The sequence below is a fragment of the Procambarus clarkii genome, chromosome 54, assembly GCF_040958095.1.
Source record: "Procambarus clarkii isolate CNS0578487 chromosome 54, FALCON_Pclarkii_2.0, whole genome shotgun sequence".
Classification (NCBI taxonomy): domain Eukaryota; kingdom Metazoa; phylum Arthropoda; class Malacostraca; order Decapoda; family Cambaridae; genus Procambarus; species Procambarus clarkii.
Genome location: NC_091203.1, coordinates 33,824,845 through 33,844,709, shown reverse-complemented (window position 1 = coordinate 33,844,709; position 19,865 = coordinate 33,824,845). Strand labels below are relative to the sequence as shown.

General features: G+C 37.5%; 1 protein-coding gene across 2 annotated transcripts in view; it reads right to left on the bottom strand.

The window, feature by feature from the left end:
• Positions 1–19,865, bottom strand: part of LOC123751960 (probable G-protein coupled receptor Mth-like 3) — a 372,755-nt gene that overhangs the window by 216,777 nt on the left and 136,113 nt on the right. For both annotated transcript variants that reach the window (XM_069305227.1, XM_069305228.1), the window contains exon 2: positions 4,297–4,797. In XM_069305227.1, the coding sequence (XP_069161328.1) occupies positions 4,297–4,740 (444 nt within the window). In that variant the 5' untranslated portion in view covers positions 4,741–4,797. The remainder of the gene's footprint in view (positions 1–4,296; positions 4,798–19,865) is intronic.

The following is a 19,865-nucleotide window of genomic DNA, read 5'->3' as shown; positions in this document are numbered from 1 at the left end:
GGTCCCTTAAAAGTGTCATTAGACGAGAACTCCTGGATGGATCTGAAGAAAGTAGAACAGTGCAAACTGGAACTAGCAGGTCCATTGTTCATCACAATGAAATGCGTGAAGTAAAGCATGTGTATGGGGCAAGTAACAAAGTCAGTAGACTAACAGATATAGTCACAGCTCGTATAAGCCTTGGCTACAAGTATCTCTGGCAGTTCGGCTTGAATAGGGATCTAGATGAAGTAAAGTGTAAAGTGTGTAGACAAGGACAGGGACACACACTCGAACACTATATCTTGGATTGTAGTAAAATTGAGCCTTTTAGAGACAAATCTAAGCTCACTCAGTATGATATAGCAACCTATCTTATTACCATGGGTAAATTACCTGAAATCCTTGCACTGTATCCACATTTCGCTTCCAGTAGATAAATGACATATGAGATTCAGAAACAAGTAGTGTATTGTGAGGACTAATAATAAACAGAAGCTCCCCTATGACTCTGTAATATCTCCATTGGTCAAACTTTTATGTATTAGCGATAAGACCTACCATTAATGTATAATGACTTACTTGTAAATAAAATGACTTACTGCTCTTGAAATAGCACTTTCTCTGTAACTAGCTGACATTGTAACTATAAGATGTGATGGATAGATGAAATTGCTTATGTAATAATCTAATATGATGTCTGATAAAGACCTTTTGTGCCCTGTGTAATCCTTTTTGCGCTACCCCTCACAGGATGAGTATGGGGTGCACAATAAACTAGCCGCCTCCGGCGGCAACAATAAAAAAACCTTGGAGTAAACCGTCTAGTTTTCTCTTGAAGATGTCCACGGTTGTTCAGGTAATATTTCTTATGCTCGCTGGGAGGATGTTGTACAACCGTGGACCTCTGATGTTTATACAGTTCTCTCTGATTGTGCCTATGGCACCTCTTCACTGGCTCTAATCTGCGTTTTCTTCCATATCGTTCACTCCAGTATGTTGTTGTTTTACTGTGTAGATTTTGGACCAGGCCCTCCAGTATTTTACACGTGAATATTATTTGATATATCTCTCGTCGTCTTTCTAGTGAGTACATTTGGAGAGCTTCAAGACGAACCCAATAATTTAGATGCTTTATCGCGTCTATGTATGCCGTATATGTTCTCTGTACTCCCTCTATTTCAGCAATCTCTCCTGCTCGAAATGGGAAAGTGAGTACTGAGCAGTACTCAAGACGGGATAGCACAAGTGATTTGAAGAGTACAACCATTGTGATGGAATCCCTGGATTTGAAGGTTCTCGTAATCCATCCTATCATTTTTCTGGCTGACGCAATATTTGCTTGGTTATGCTCCCTAAACGTTAGGTCGTCAGACATCATTATTCCCAAATCCTTTACATGTTGCTTTCCTACTATGGGCAAATTTGACTGTCTTTTGTACCCTGTTGTATGTTTAAGGTTCCCATTTTTACCATACCTGAGTACCTGGAATTTATCGCTGTTAATCATCATGTTATTTTCTGCTGCCCATCTGAAAACTTTATTAATATCTGCTTGTAAGCTTTTAATGACTTAAGCAGAGGTAATTTTCATGCCGATTTTAGTGTCTTCTGCAAAGGATGATACGAAGCTGTGCCTTGTATTTGAGTCTATATCTGAAATGAGAGTAAGGAAAAGCTGTTGTGCATGTACTGTACATTGAGGTACCGCTTTTAACTGCGCTTGGACTCTATTTTATATGGTTGACTGTTACTCTTTGTGTTCTGTTCGACAGAAAACGGAGTATCCAACATCCTACTTTAACAGTTATTCCCATTGACCTCATTTTGTGTGCTGCCACTCCATGGTCACATTTATCGAATGCCTTTGCGAAATCCGTGTATACCACATCTGCATTCTGTTTTTCTTCTAATGCCTCAGTGATTTTGTCCTAATGGTCCAGTAGCTGTGATAGGCATGATCTTCCTGCTCTAAATCCATGTTGGTCTGCATTGTGGAGGTCATTTGTTTCCATGAAACAAGTGACCTGACTCCTGATCACTCTCTCAAATACTTTTATTATGTGGGAGGTTAGTGCAAATGGTCTTGTGTCGTGTCTAGTGTTATGGATTTTCTGCTATCTTATTGGGCAGTCCAGAGAGAAGGCGGTGTTATCTCCTTCTCAGACAATGCACAGCTGGGTGGGCGACTAGCAAGACTTTTAGCTGTGAGTTTAAGCACAAATGTTGAGTTTTCCTTCTGTCAAGTCGAAATTCTGGTCAAGTGATTGTATTTTTTGCACTTAAAGCACTGTTGTAGTTGAAGGTATGGTATCTATCTTTCTTGATGGTGTCAGAGGTTATTGAGATGTCAATAACCTCAATCTGAACCCATTTTCTACAGTTTGTGTTGCTGCAGCAGCAGTAGAGAATGTTACCTTCATGGTCGGGTGTAGGTTTTCGGCTTTCTTGATAACCTTCGCTCTAACCGTTGCTAGGGCCGGTCTCTGGTCGTTGATGTTCTTCAGAATGTCGGTAGTTTCCTGGGTAGAGATAAAGATGCCGCATGCTTGACGAAAATAGTTCTATCCACCAGGTAGCATCGAGAAGGGATGAGCATCAGATTCATGTCTCGTAGGGCTGCTTGGTGTTCTAGGGTAAATAGCTGTTCCAGAATCTCCTCGCTTGTACAGAGAAGTTCGGAGACGATCCTGTCATCGCGGATGTCAATCGGGGGATGTGTTGGTAGTGTCAGGGGGCCTTCGTCAGTATTTGGCTCAGAGTGAACGACTGTTCATCACGGAACCTCACCTTAATCCGGTGAATCACTGGTGGAAGTCCGTACCATAAGTGAGTGCAGAAGACACGATTAACTCAGCCTATACCCCCTTTGCAGGCCTCAGTAGCGAGGTGTGAATACCTCTATTTATCAGTTTTGTCTGTTTAACTTCTTATGATTAATGATTCCTCTCTATCCTGGATTAAGGTGCACTTCTGGATCTCCCTAGAGCGCTGGCTCGATATCGGTCTTGCTTCACTGATGTGCTTGTAATGATGCCAATATATCTCTTTACCTCAGCTATGAACACTTAAGGAGATAAAATCCATAATTATATCAAATTTAAGGTAACATAATTATCAGGAGAAAGCACAAAGTAAATACTATATAGCTATTTAGCACTAGAAAGGAATTTTAGGATAAAGACTTAGAATAGGACAGAGAAAAGGAATGGTGCCCAGTCACTTATTTAATTAAAGTAATTTCACTGATCACATAACCATATTGTTAATTTAAAAATTTCCCCAAAGCGCTACATGATTAGTGGCCATTAGGAAATGTAATTTTTTTTTTAAACATATATATGTATATATATTTGCTTTTTTTTTAATCCATCACAGCAATGTAGAGGATTCGATTCCTCGACGTGGGTACTATAATACTGCGCATCTTACCTCTGAACCAGCATATAAGTTATACAATCTGGCATTTAAATAAATCCACAGACAGTCTTGAGACTCCAACTGACGTAATTCCAGGTTTTAACACATGCACTCTGGTATAGGTAACAGAGATTTCTATCATACTCCAGCATCAAATTCAGTGGGATATTGCGTTGTATAAGTTATACTATACCGTGGTACAGAGGTATGGTACGCTGGTTGGGAGTACTCGGGTCGAGGGATCGAATTCTCTACATTGCTTCAATTGGTTTTCTCATTGGTATATAGCATTAGCATGATTTCCTTACGTATTATTTATATTATTATTATTGGTATTGATTTCAACAGGTTGTAAAGAGAAAGCCGAATTACACACAGAAATCACAATAGCGTGATGCATCATATGAACAAATCCACAAGGGCCGCGACGAGGGTTCGAACCTACGTCCGAGAGGATCCCAGACGCTCCTTAATCGACTAAAGCTCAGTCGAGTAAGGCGCGTCTTGGATCCTCTCGGACGTAGGTTTGAACCCTCGTCACGATCATTGTAGATTTGTTCATGAGAAAGCCAAAGTTTGATTGTCTTGCACAAGTCAATTCATTAGAACTATACAGCTAGTCTGATGAAGCTATTAAGTATTGTTCTTCGCTAGAGAATGGGTATGATCGTATTCTGAGTTGCTGTATATCGAAGCGACGGAATGGATGGGTTTATTTTGTTATATACTTTGTCACCATTTCACATACAACATGCCTGTCAAAAGATAGTTACTTATTTTGTCCTTCTTTCTTGATTAGATAACCAATTTTCAGTTTCCATTAAACATTAAGCTCAACAATATCTTTACACAAAATTACATTGTTCTACTACAAAAATTCACAAATATAATACTCACAATATTTGGGTCTGGCCGGCAGGCAAGAGCTCGATATGCATCATTTGGAAGAGCTTCTACACAAAAATTACTGGTGGTTTTAAATATTATCTCATCAAGCCACTTTAGCTTGATTCTCTCTCCCTCGATAATAAGAGACGGCCGAATCCTTGATACATTGCTTTCTAGATTATAGTAAGCAATATTAAAACCCCGAGGACACTTGAGAGAGTAAGGGGTCCATAATACTTCAGTGTGTGGTGCTTCAGAAGTGTTCACGAAGTTCAGTGGTGGTGTAAAGCTGGACTCCACTTGGGACAGACATCCACTAGGAGTCTGAGATAAGTTCTCTCTGCAGCATTTCTGGCCCTTTACCAGCTGCGAATGAATGTTGTTCATGGGGGCACTATTCCCTATAAGCAACATCCACACACCTACTGTCTTTAGGACCTGCATGTTCATCATTGGCAGAAAGATGTTCCACTAATGATGCCTAGCTGTTGATACTTGTTTTGAAATTGTCTGAAATAAATGAATAAAACATTTAATAATATACGATTCCAAAATATGTACTTAGCGTATATTTATAGGTTCTGCTACACTCCCCAAATTACATCCAAAACCAGACTTTTGGACACTGTACCATTTTGAAATTGGAACACGTAGTACTTCACTGTTGTATTTAGATACAGGCTACTTTAATAATAATGACATGTGTATTTTGTTTAAATAATGTATTTGATTGCAATGGTGCAAGTGGAATGGCAGCGTTATTGACGCCGTTCTCTGTTTACAATATTTGAGACAGCCGTCATGTGTTCTCTAAGTTACTATACAGTATACCGGCTTAGCGCTTTCTCCTGGAAATGATCAAACCTGGCTCAAAAATACTCTGATTCAGATTCAGAACAGCATATTGTCCCTTTCAAAGAAACAGAAATGACATTTAATATATAACTGGATTTATTTTGTATATGCTTCACTTAATTGGTTTTTATTCAGGTGAGTACAGGAACATACTTGTGACTCTTGTTAGCAGACTAAGAGCTTTTCCTTCCCATAGCTTATGGTAAGCCATACCCATTAATTTTCCAAAGAACATGGCCCATTAATAGTATAACAACCTGGTAAACAGTTATTGCTGGGTGAGTAGAGGCGAGCAGTTAGGATTTATATATATATAAATATATATATATATATATATATATATATATATATATATATATATATATATATATATATATATATATATATATATATATATTTATTTATATATATATATTTATTTATATATATATATATATATATATATATATTTATATATATATAAATCATATATATATATATATATATATATATATATATATATATATATATATATATATATATATATATATATATATATATATATATATATATATATATATATATATATATATATATATATATATATATATATATATATATATATATATGACAATGTCAGACCACGGAGGAAAATGAAACAGGAATTTCCTTAAGTACTTTCGTATATTAAATACATCTTCAGAAGGAATGATTTTACAGATTGAGTGATGGGTATAAATAGGCAGGAGAGAGTGGTGAAGTGAGGTACAATACTTGGACAACGCAGACGGCCCATTGGCCCATCAGATGCACCCAATTGGCCCATCTGATACAGCAGACATACAAGCACAATACATAGGTAATTAATTACCTATGTATTGTGCTTGTATGTCTGCTGTATCAGATGGGCCAATTGGGTGCATCTGATGGGCCAATGGGCCGTCTGCGTTGTCCAAGTATTGTACCTCACTTCACCACTCTCTCCTGCCTATTTATACCCATCACTCAATCTGTAAAATCATTCCTTCTGAAGATGTATTTAATATACGAAAGTACTTAAGGAAATTCCTGTTTCATTTTCCTCCGTGGTCTGACATTGTCACATTCTTAATCACGTGTTTATTTTCGTGATATACACACACACATATATATATATATATATATATATCTATATATATATATATATATATATATATATATATATATATATATATATATATATATATATATATATATATATATATATATATATATATATATATATATATTAGTTTATTTTGGTAGCAGTCTTTCCTGTAGACATATATTATTAAATATGACCGAAAAAGTAAGATTAATAATTCTAACACGAATTTTCTCGATCTTTCTTACGTTTCTTTTCACTGTTGATGGTAATTCAAAGATCAATTCTCCAAAATTCATTTTTATTTCAAGTCTGACGCGACACTTGAGCGCGTTTCGTAAAACTTATTACATTTTCAAAGACTTTAGTTTACAAACGTTCTGGTTACTAGGTACAATATATATATATATATATATTAGTATATTTTGGTAGCAGTCTTTCCTGTAGACATATATTATTAAATACGACCGAAAAAGTAAGATTAATAATTCTAACACGAATTTTCTCAATCTTTCGTACATTACGCTTCATTGTTGGAGGTAAATCAAAAATCACTTCTCCAAAATTCATTTTTATTTCTAGTCTGACGCGACACGGGCGCGTTTCGTAAAACTTATTACATTTTCAAAGACTTCACAAATACACAACTGATTAGAACTTACGTATCTCTGATTTTATATCTACATTTGAGTGAGGTGGGAGGGGTGATGTGGCATTAACACAAGACAGAACAAGAGGGGATATTAATAGGGTATTAAAAGTATCAACACAAGACAGAACAGAAACAATGGGTATTGAATAGAAGTGTTTGTAGAAAGCCTATTGGTCCATATTTCTTGATGCTTCTATATTGGAGCGGAGTCTTGAGGTGGGTAGAATATAGTTGTGCAATAATTGGCTGTTGATTGCTGGTGTTGACTTCTTGATGTATAGTGCCTCGCAAACGTCAAGCCGCCTGCTATCGCTGTATCTATCGATGATTTCTGTGTTGTTTACTAGGATTTTTCTGGCGATGGTTTGGTTATGGGAAGAGATTATATGTTCCTTAATGGAGCCCTGTTGCTTATGCATCGTTAAACGCCTAGAAAGAGATGTTGTTGTCTTGCCTATATACTGGGTTTTTTGGAGCTTACAGTCCCCAAGTGGGCATTTGAAGGCATAGACGACGTTAGTCTCTTTTAAAGCGTTCTGTTTTGTGTCTGGAGAGTTTCTCATGAGTAGGCTGGCCGTTTTTCTGGTTTTATAGTAAATCGTCAGTTGTATCCTCTGATTTTTGTCTGTAGGGATAACGTTTCTATTAACAATATCTTTCAGGACCCTTTCCTCCGTTTTATGAGCTGTGGAAAAGAAGTTCCTGTAAAATAGTCTAATAGGGGGTATAGGTGTTGTGTTAGTTGTCTCTTCAGAGGTTGCATGGCTTTTCACTTTCCTTCTTATGATGTCTTCGATGAAACCATTGGAGAAGCCGTTATTGACTAGGACCTGCCTTACCCTACAGAGTTCTTCGTCGACTTGCTTCCATTCTGAGCTGTGGCTGAGAGCACGGTCGACGTATGCGTTAACAACACTCCTCTTGTACCTGTCAGGGCAGTCGCTGTTGGCATTTAGGCACATTCCTATGTTTGTTTCCTTAGTGTAGACTGCAGTGTGGAAACCTCCGCCCTTTTCCATGACTGTTACATCTAGAAAAGGCAGCTTCCCATCCTTTTCCGTCTCGTAAGTGAAACGCAGCACGGAACTCTGCTCAAATGCCTCCTTCAGCTCCTGCAGATGTCTGACATCAGGTACCTGTGTAAGACTTTTTGCTCGATGGTCTTAGTCGACATGAACTTGAAACCGGCCATATACTGCAGGTATGTTGATGACATTTTTACACAGGTACCTGATGTCAGACATCTGCAGGAGCTGAAGGAGCTGAAGGAGGCATTTGAGTGCCGGCGGTGGGGTGGTTCAAATAGCCTTGACTATCACCTCATTTTGTCCGGTAGTGATGGTCAAGTGGATTAAGGCTTCTTGTACATACCAGTTGCATTGCTTCTGGGAGTATGGGTTCGAGTCACTTCTGGGGTGTGAGTTTTCAGTTGCATATTGTCCTGGGGACCATTCAGGCTTGTTCGCATTTGTGTTCCTCACGTGTGCCCCAAAGAATGAGGTGATTTGGTAAAATGCTATGCCCAAGATTACTATCCGAGTGCCGGCGGTGGGGTGGTTCAAATAGCCTCGGCTATCACCTCATTTTGTCCGGTCGTGATGGTCAAGTGGATTAAGGCATCTTGTACATACCAGTTGCGTTGCTTCTGGGAGTATGGGTTCGAGTCACTTCTGGGGTGTGAGTTTTCAGTTGCATATTGTCCTGGGGACCATTCAGGCTTGTTCGCATATATATATATATATATATATATATATATATATATATATATATATATATATATATATATATATATATATATATATATATATGTCGTACCTAGTAGCCAGAACGCACTTCTCAGCCTAATATGCAAGGCCCGATTTGCCTAATAAGCGAAGTTTTCATGAATTAATTGTTTTTCGACTACCTAACCTACCTAAACTAACCTAACCTAACTTTCTCGGCTACCTAACCTAACCTAACCTATAACGATAGGTTAGGTTAGGTTGGGGAGGGTTGGTTAGGTTCGGTCATATATCTTAGTTAATTTTAACTAAAATAAAACAAAATTGACCTCATACATAATGAAATTGGTTGCTTTATCATTTCATAAGAAAAAAAATTAGAGACAATATATAAATTCAGGAAAACTTGGCTTATTAGGCACATCGGGCCTTGCACAGTAGGCTGAGAAATGCGTTCTGGCTACTAGGTATGACATATGCATATATATATATATATATATATATATATATATATATATATATATATATATATATATATATATATATATATATATATATATATATATATATATATATATATATGTCGTACCTAGTAGCCAGAACTCACTTTTTGGCCTACAATTCAAGGCCCGATTTGCCTAATAAGCCAAGTTTTCCTGAATTAATATATTTATTCTAATTTTTTTCTTATGAAATGATAAAGCTACCCATTTCATTATGTATGAGGTCAATTTTTTTTTATTGGAGTTAAAATTAACGTAGATATATGACCGAACCTAACCAACCCTACCTAACCTAACCTAACCTATAAAGATAGGTTAGGTTTGGTTAGGTAGCCGAAAAAGTTAGGTTAGGTTAGGTTAGGTAGGTTAATTTAGTTGGAGTTAAAATTAACGTAGATATATGACCGAACCTAACCAACCCTACCTAACCTAACCTAACCTATAAAGATAGGTTAGGTTTGGTTAGGTAGCCGAAAAAGTTAGGTTAGGTTAGGTTAGGTAGGTTAGGTAGTCGAAAAACAATTAATTCATAAAAACTTGGCTTATTAGGCAAATCGGGCCTTGAATAGTAGGCCAAAAAGTGAGTTCTGGCTACTAGGTACGACATATATATATATATATATATATATATATATATATATATATATATATATATATATATATGTATTTTATAATATATATATATATATATATATATATTATTAAATATGACCGAAAAAGTAAGATTAATAGTTCTAATACGAATTTTCTCAATCTTTTGTACATTTCTTTTCACTGTTGGTGGTAATTCAAAAATCAATTCTCCAAAACTCATTTTTATTTATAGTCTGACGTGACACTTGAGCGCGTTTCGTAAAACTTATTACATTTTCAAAGACTTTAGGTTACACATACACAACTGAATAGAACTTACACATCTCCGATTTGTTTATATCTACATTTGAGTGAGGTGGATGGGGTGAGGTGGTATTAATAGGGTATTAAATTCATCAACACAAGACAGAACACGAAACAATGGGTATTGAATGGAAGTGATTGTAGAAAACCTATTGGTCCATATTTCTTGATGCTTCTATATTGGAGCGGAGTCTTGAGGTAGGTACAATATAGTTGTGCATTAATTGGCTGTTGATTGCTGGTGTTGACTTGTTAAGGGGGCATATCATTCTTAATCGTTATAAATTAAAAGTTGTTCAATTTGCTTATAAATTTTTTTATGAAATGGTTATAGAAAGGGCTGCAACTGGTCCAAGTTTCACCATCACACCCTAAACAGAAAAGGAGAAAAAAAATACACAACGTATTATGCAACAAATGTTCAACATTCTCAAATAATCTCAGGAAACACATGTGTCAACTAAAATGTCTACTATGTGCTGTAGAAGCACAAACTCTTGTAATAATTGTAATATGTATGTGCAATATATTTATAGTTAAAAATTTTTTTTTTTCTTTTTTGTTTTTTTTCTTTTTTTTTGCCAATATTTTTTTCTCATTTGTTATCAAGGGATTTGCATGAAACTTGCAAACCTTGCTCAATGGATGCCTATCTGCAAGGGTGCCAATTATGAACGAAATCTGTCGAAGTCAAGCTCAGCTACAGGTGGCCGAACTTGGATCTTTATTTTACTCTGGAAAGTAATTTACACCTTCAAATTACTTCAGAGCTTTCATTTATTAATCAATTTACATGCAAATTACACCTTATATGTAGCGTTTGTGCTTCTACAGAATCTAGTAGAAAATTTAGTCCAAAGTCTATTTGTTGATTTTATAAAAATTTATAAATATCATATATTGCATATTTTTTTAGAAGGGTAACTTTGAAAAATTATATTATTACACTAAACACTTTTTTGATAAAACTGATCACTAGAATCCTTTATTATGTGCTTAATTGAATATCTGAGTGTTATAGAAATGATTTTAGTTGACCCATGTGTTCCCTGAAACTATTTGAAAATTCGTTGCATAATTCGTTGTTTATTTTTTTTCTCCTTTTCTGTTTAGGGTGTGACGATGAAACTTGGACCAGCTGTAGCCCTTTCTATAACCATTTCATAAAAAAATTTATAAGCAAATTGAACCACTTTTAATTTTACATTGATATGCCACCTTAATGTGTAGTGCCTCGCAAACGTCAAACCGCCTGCTATCGCTGTATCTATCGATGATTTCTGTGTTGTTTACTAGGATTTCTCTGGCGATGGTTTGGTTGTGGGAAGAGATTATATGTTCCTTAATGGAGCCCTGTTGCTTATGCATCGTTAAACGCCTAGAAAGAGATGTTGTTGTCTTGCCTATATACTGGGTTTTTTGGAGCTTACAGTCCCCAAGAGGGCATTTGAAGGCATAGACGGCGATGGTCTCTTTTAAAGCGTTCTGCTTTGTGTCTGGAGAGTTTCTCATGAGTAGGCTGGCCGTTTTCCTGGTTTTATAGTAAATCGTCAGTTGTATCCTCTGATTTTTGTCTGTAGGGATAACGTTTCTATTAACAATATCTTTCAGGACCCTTTCCTCCGTTTTATGAGCTGTGGAAAAGAAGTTCCTGTAAAATAGTCTAATAGGAGGTATAGGTGTTGTGTTAGTTGTCTCTTCAGAGGTTGCATGGCGTTTCACTTTCCTTCTTATGATGTCTTCGACGAAACCATTGGAGAAGCCGTTGTTGAATATTACCTGCCTTACCCTACAGAGTTCTTCGTCGACTTGCTTCCATTCTGAGCTGTGGCTGAGAGCACGGTCGACATATGCGTTAACAACACTCCTCTTGTACCTGTCTGGGCAGTCGCTGTTGGCATTTAGGCACATTCCTATGTTCGTTTCCTTAGTGTAGACTGCAGTGTGGAAACCTCCGCCCTTTTCCATGACTGTTACATCTAGAAAAGGCAGCTTCCCATCCTTTTCCGTCTCGTAAGTGAAACGCAGCACGGAACTCTGCTCAAATGCCTCCTTCAGCTCCTGCAGATGTCTGACATCAGGTACCTGTGTAAGACTTTTTGCTCGATGGTCTTAGTCGACATGAACTTGAAACCGGCCATATACTGCAGGTATGTTGATGACATTTTTACACAGGTACCTGATGTCAGACATCTGCAGGAGCTGAAGGAGGCATTTGAGCAGAGTTCCGTGCTGCGTTTCACTTACGAGACGGAAAAGGATGGGAAGCTGCCTTTTCTAGATGTAACAGTCATGGAAAAGGGCGGAGGTTTCCACACTGCAGTCTACACTAAGGAAACAAACATAGGAATGTGCCTAAATGCCAACAGCGACTGCCCCGACAGGTACAAGAGGAGTGTTGTTAACGCATACGTCGACCGTGCTCTCAGCCACAGCTCAGAATGGAAGCAAGTCGACGAAGAACTCTGTAGGGTAAGGCAGGTCCTAGTCAATAACGGCTTCTCCAATGGTTTCATCGAAGACATCATAAGAAGGAAAGTGAAAAGCCATGCAACCTCTGAAGAGACAACTAACACAACACCTATACCCCCTATTAGACTATTTTACAGGAACTTCTTTTCCACAGCTCATAAAACGGAGGAAAGGGTCCTGAAAGATATTGTTAATAGAAACGTTATCCCTACAGACAAAAATCAGAGGATACCTCTGACGATTTACTATAAAACCAGAAAAACGGCCAGCCTACTCATGAGAAACTCTCCAGACACAAAACAGAACGCTTTAAAAGAGACTAACGTCGTCTATGCCTTCAAATGCCCACTTGGGGACTGTAAGCTCCAAAAAACCCAGTATATAGGCAAGACAACAACATCTCTTTCTAGGCGTTTAACGATGCATAAGCAACAGGGCTCCATTAAGGAACATATAATCTCTTCCCATAACCAAACCATCGCCAGAGAAATCCTAGTAAACAACACAGAAATCATCGATAGATACAGCGATAGCAGGCGGCTTGACGTTTGCGAGGCACTACACATCAAGAAGTCAACACCAGCAATCAACAGCCAATTATTGCACAACTATATTCTACCCACCTCAAGACTCCGCTCCAATATAGAAGCATCAAGAAATATGGACCAATAGGCTTTCTACAAAACACTTCTATTCAATACCCATTGTTTCTGTTCTGTCTTGTGTTGATACTTTTAATACCCTATTAATATCCCCTCCTGTTCTGTCTTGTGTTATGCCACATCATCCTTCCCGCCTCACTCAAATGTAGATATAATATCAGAGAGACGTAAGTTCTAATCAGTTGTGTATTTGTGAAGTCTTTGAAAATGTAATAAGTTTTACGAAACGCGCCCGTGTCGCGTCAGACTAGAAATAAAAATGAATTTTGGAGAAGTGATTTTTGATTTACCTCCAACAGTGAAGCGTAATGTACGAAAGATTGAGAAAATTCGTGTTAGAATTATTAATCTTACTTTTTCGGTCATATTTAATAATATATGTCTACAGGAAAGACTGCTACCAAAATATACTAATATATATATATATATATATATATATATATATATATATATATATATATATATATATATATATATATATATATATATATATATATATATATATATATATGCACAGACTACCCTATTCCAGTAGCTGAAGTTTATGACTTTTTATACTAAATATATATATTTAGATAATAAAATATAAATACCCCAGAATTCCTACCTCTCTTAATGGCTTTGCAGTATGGTGTAGTGGATACAGCATGCAACTGCCACCTTGTTGGCCACTGTTCGAGTCCCCTGGTGGGTTGAGTGTCTAAAAAGTTATAAACTTCAGCTACTGGAATAGGGTAGTCTGTGCATTAAGCATTTGGAACTGAGTTTTCCCATATAACAGGGCTCGATGAAAGAGCATCGGGGGTCCCACACTATCTCATTGCCTGGGAGAGGATTGGAGTTCTGGTTGGTTAAATACCCCAGAATTCCTACCTCTCTTAATGGCTTTGAAGTATGGTGTAGTGGATACAGCGTGCAACTGCCACCTTGTTGGCCAGTGTTCGAGTCCCCTGGTGGGTTGAGTGTCTAAAAAGTTATAAACTTCAGCTACTGGAATAGCGTAGTCTGTGCATTAAGCATTTGGCACTGAGTTTTCCCATATAACAGGGCTCGATGAAAGAGCATCGGGGGTCCCACACTATCTCATTGCCTGGGAGAGGATTGAAGTTCTGGTTGGTTAAATACCCCAGAATTCCTACCTCCCGTAATGGCTTTGAAGTATGGTGTAGTGGATACAGCGTGCAACTGCCACCTTGTTGGCCAGTTTAGTCCCCTGGTGGGTTGAGTGTCTAAAAAGTTATATATATATATATATATATATATATATATATATATATATATATATATATATATATATATATATATATATATATATATATATATATATAACTGAAAACTCACACCCCAGAAGTGACTCGAACCCATACTCCCAGAAGCAACGCAACTGGTATGTACAAGAAGCCTTAATCCACTTGACCATCACTACCGGACAAAATGAGGTGATAGTCGAGGCTATTTGAACCACCCCACCGCCGGCACTCGGATAGTAATCTTGGGCATAGCATTTTACCAAATCACCTCATTCTTTAGGGCACACGTGAGGAACACAAATGCGAACAAGCCTGAATGGTCCCCAGGACAATATGCAACTGAAAACTCACACCCCAGAAGTGACTCGAACCCATACTCCCAGAAGCAACGCAACTGGTATGTACAAGACGCCTTAATCCACTTGACCATCACGACCGGACAAAATGAGGTGATAGCCGAGGCTATTTGAACCACCCCACCGCCGGCACTCGGATAGTAATCTTGGGCATAGCATTTTACCAAATCACCTCATTCTTTGGGGCACACGTGAGGAACACAAATGCGAACAAGCCTGAATGGTCCCCAGGACAATATGCAACTGAAAACTCACACCCCAGAAGTGACTCGAACCCATACTCCCAGAAGCAACGCAACTGGTATGTACAAGACGCCTTAATCCACTTGACCATCACGACCGGACAAAATGAGGTGATAGCCGAGGCTATTTGAACCACCCCACCGCCGGCACTCGGATAGTAATCTTGGGCATAGCATTTTACCAAATCACCTCATTCTTTGGGGCACACGTGAGGAACACAAATGCGAACAAGCCTGAATGGTCCCCAGGACAATATGCAACTGAAAACTCACACCCCAGAAGTGACTCGAACCCATACTCCCAGAAGCAACGCAACTGGTATGTACAAGACGCCTTAATCCACTTGACCATCACGACCAGACAAAATGAGGTGATAGCCGAGGCTATTTGAACCACCCCACCGCCGGCACTCGGATAGTAATCTTGGGCATAGCATTTTACCAAATCACCTCATTCTTTGGGGCACACGTGAGGAACACAAATGCGAACAAGCCTGAATGGTCCCCAGGACAATATGCAACTGATAACTCACACCCCAGAAGTGACTCGAACCCATACTCCCAGAAGCAACGCAACTGGTATGTACAAGACGCCTTAATCCACTTGACCATCACGACCGGACAAAATGAGGTGATAGCCGAGGCTATTTGAACCACCCCACCGCCGGCACTCGGATAGTAATCTTGGGCATAGCATTTTACCAAATCACCTCATTCTTTGGGGCACACGTGAGGAACACAAATGCGAACAAGCCTGAATGGTCCCCAGGACAATATGCAACTGAAAACTCACACCCCAGAAGTGACTCGAACCCATACTCCCAGAAGCAACGCAACTGGTATGTACAAGACGCCTTAATCCACTTGACCATCACGACCGGACAAAATGAGGTGATAGCCGAGGCTATTTGAACCACCCCACCGCCGGCACTCGGATAGTAATCTTGGGCATAGCATTTTACCAAATCACCTCATTCTTTGGGGCACACGTGAGGAACACAAATGCGAACAAGCCTGAATGGTCCCCAGGACAATATGCAACTGAAAACTCACACCCCAGAAGTGACTCGAACCCATACTCCCAGAAGCAACGCAACTGGTATGTACAAGACGCCTTAATCCACTTGACCATCACGACCGGACAAAATGAGGTGATAGCCGAGGCTATTTGAACCACCCCACCGCCGGCACTCGGATAGTAATCTTGGGCATAGCATTTTACCAAATCACCTCATTCTTTGGGTCACACGTGAGGAACACAAATGCGAACAAGCCTGAATGGTCCCCAGGACAATATGCAACTGAAAACTCACACCCCAGAAGTGACTCGAACCCATACTCCCAGAAGCAACGCAACTGGTATGTACAAGACGCCTTAATCCACTTGACCATCCACTTGGTAAAATGCTATGCCCAAGATTACTATCCGAGTGCCGGCGGTGGGGTGGTTCAAATAGCCTCGACTATCACCTCATTTTGTCCGGTAGTGATGGTCAAGTGGATTAAGGCTTCTTGTACATACCAGTTGCATTGCTTCTGGGAGTATGGGTTCGAGTCACTTCTGGGGTGTGAGTTTTCAGTTGCATATTGTCCTGGGGACCATTCAGGCTTGTTCGCATTTGTGTTCCTCACGTGTGCCCCAAAGAATGAGGTGATTTGGTAAAATGCTATGCCCAAGATTACTATCCGAGTGCCGGCGGTGGGGTGGTTCAAATAGCCTCGACTATCACCTCATTTTGTCCGGTCGTGATGGTCAAGTGGATTAAGGCATCTTGTACATACCAGTTGCGTTGCTTCTGGGAGTATGGGTTCGAGTCACTTCTGGGGCGTGAGTTTTCAGTTGCATATTGTCCTGGGGACCATTCAGGCTTGTTCGCATATATATATATATATATATATATATATATATATATATATATATATATATATATATATATATATATATATATATATATATGTCGTACCTAGTAGCCAGAACGCACTTCTCAGCCTAATATGCAAGGCCCGATTTGCCTAATAAGCGAAGTTTTCATGAATTAATTGTTTTTCGACTACCTAACCTACCTAAACTAACCTAACCTAACTTTCTCGGCTACCTAACCTAACCTAACCTATAACGATAGGTTAGGTTAGGTTGGGGAGGGTTGGTTAGGTTCGGTCATATATCTTAGTTAATTTTAACTAAAATAAAACAAAATTGACCTCATACATAATGAAATTGGTTGCTTTATCATTTCATAAGAAAAAAAATTAGAGACAATATATAAATTCAGGAAAACTTGGCTTATTAGGCACATCGGGCCTTGCACAGTAGGCTGAGAAATGCGTTCTGGCTACTAGGTATGACATATGCATATATATATATATATATATATATATATATATATATATGTCGTACCTAGTAGCCAGAATGCACTTCTCAGCCTACTATACATGGCCAGATTTGCCTAATAAGCCAAGTTTTCCTGAATTAATATATTTTCTCTATTTTTTTTCTTATGAAATGATAAAGCTATCCATTTCATTATGTATGAGGTCAATTTTTTTTATTGGAGTTAAAATTAACGTAGATATATGACCGAACCTAACCAACCCTACCTAACCTAACCTAACCTATCTTTATAGGTTAGGTTAGGTTAGGTAGCCGAAAAAGTTAGGTTAGGTTAGGTTAGGTAGGTTAGGTAGTCGAAAAATAATTAATTCATGAAAACTAGGCTTATTAGGCAAATCGGGCCTTGCATAGTAGGCTGAGAAATGCGTTCTGGCTACTAGGTACGACATATATATATATATATATATATATATATATATATATATATATATGTCGTACCTAGTAGCCAGAACTCACTTTTTGGCCTACAATTCAAGGCCCGATTTGCCTAATAAGCCAAGTTTTCCTGAATTAATATATTTATTCTAATTTTTTTCTTATGAAATGATAAAGCTACCCATTTCATTATGTATGAGGTCAATTTTTTTTTATTGGAGTTAAAATTAACGTAGATATATGACCGAACCTAACCAACCCTACCTAACCTAACCTAACCTATAAAGATAGGTTAGGTTTGGTTAGGTAGCCGAAAAAGTTAGGTTAGGTTAGGTTAGGTAGGTTAGGTAGTCGAAAAACAATTAATTCATAAAAACTTGGCTTATTAGGCAAATCGGGCCTTGAATAGTAGGCCAAAAAGTGAGTTCTGGCTACTAGGTACGACATATATATATATATATATATATATATATATATATATATATATATATATATATATATATATATATATATATATATATATATATATATATATATATATATATATATATATATATATATATATATATATATATATGTATTTTATAATATATATATATATATATATATATTATTAAATATGACCGAAAAAGTAAGATTAATAGTTCTAATACGAATTTTCTCAATCTTTTGTACATTTCTTTTCACTGTTGGTGGTAATTCAAAAATCAATTCTCCAAAACTCATTTTTATTTATAGTCTGACGCGACACTTGAGCGCGTTTCGTAAAACTTATTACATTTTCAAAGACTTTAGGTTACACATACACAACTGAATAGAACTTACACATCTCCGATTTGTTTATATCTACATTTGAGTGAGGTGGATGGGGTGAGGTGGTATTAATAGGGTATTAAATTCATCAACACAAGACAGAACACGAAACAATGGGTATTGAATGGAAGTGATTGTAGAAAACCTATTGGTCCATATTTCTTGATGCTTCTATATTGGAGCGGAGTCTTGAGGTAGGTACAATATAGTTGTGCATTAATTGGCTGTTGATTGCTGGTGTTGACTTGTTAAGGGGGCATATCATTCTAAATCGTTATAAATTAAAAGTTGTTCAATTTGCTTATAAATTTTTTTATGAAATGGTTATAGAAAGGGCTGCAACTGGTCCAAGTTTCACCATCACACCCTAAACAGAAAAGGAGAAAAAAAATACACAACGTATTATGCAACAAATGTTCAACATTCTCAAATAATCTCAGGAAACACATGTGTCAACTAAAATGTCTACTATGTGCTGTAGAAGCACAAACTCTTGTAATAATTGTAATATGTATGTGCAATATATTTATAGTTAAAAATTTTTTTTTTTTCTTTTTTGTTTTTTTTCTTTTTTTTTGCCAATATTTTTTTCTCATTTGTTATCAAGGGATTTGCATGAAACTTGCAAACCTTGCTCAATGGATGCCTATCTGCAAGGGTGCCAATTATGAACGAAATCTGTCGAAGTCAAGCTCAGCTACAGGTGGCCGAACTTGGATCTTTATTTTACTCTGGAAAGTAATTTACACCTTCAAATTACTTCAGAGCTTTCATTTATTAATCAATTTACATGCAAATTACACCTTATATGTAGCGTTTGTGCTTCTACAGAATCTAGTAGAAAATTTAGTCCAAAGTCTATTTGTTGATTTTATAAAAATTTATAAATATCATATATTGCATATTTTTTTAGAAGGGTAACTTTGAAAAATTATATTATTACACTAAACACTTTTTTGATAAAACTGATCACTAGAATCCTTTATTATGTGCTTAATTGAATATCTGAGTGTTATAGAAATGATTTTAGTTGACCCATGTGTTCCCTGAAACTATTTGAAAATTCGTTGCATAATTCGTTGTTTATTTTTTTTCTCCTTTTCTGTTTAGGGTGTGACGATGAAACTTGGACCAGCTGTAGCCCTTTCTATAACCATTTCATAAAAAAATTTATAAGCAAATTGAACCACTTTTAATTTTACATTGATATGCCACCTTAATGTGTAGTGCCTCGCAAACGTCAAACCGCCTGCTATCGCTGTATCTATCGATGATTTCTGTGT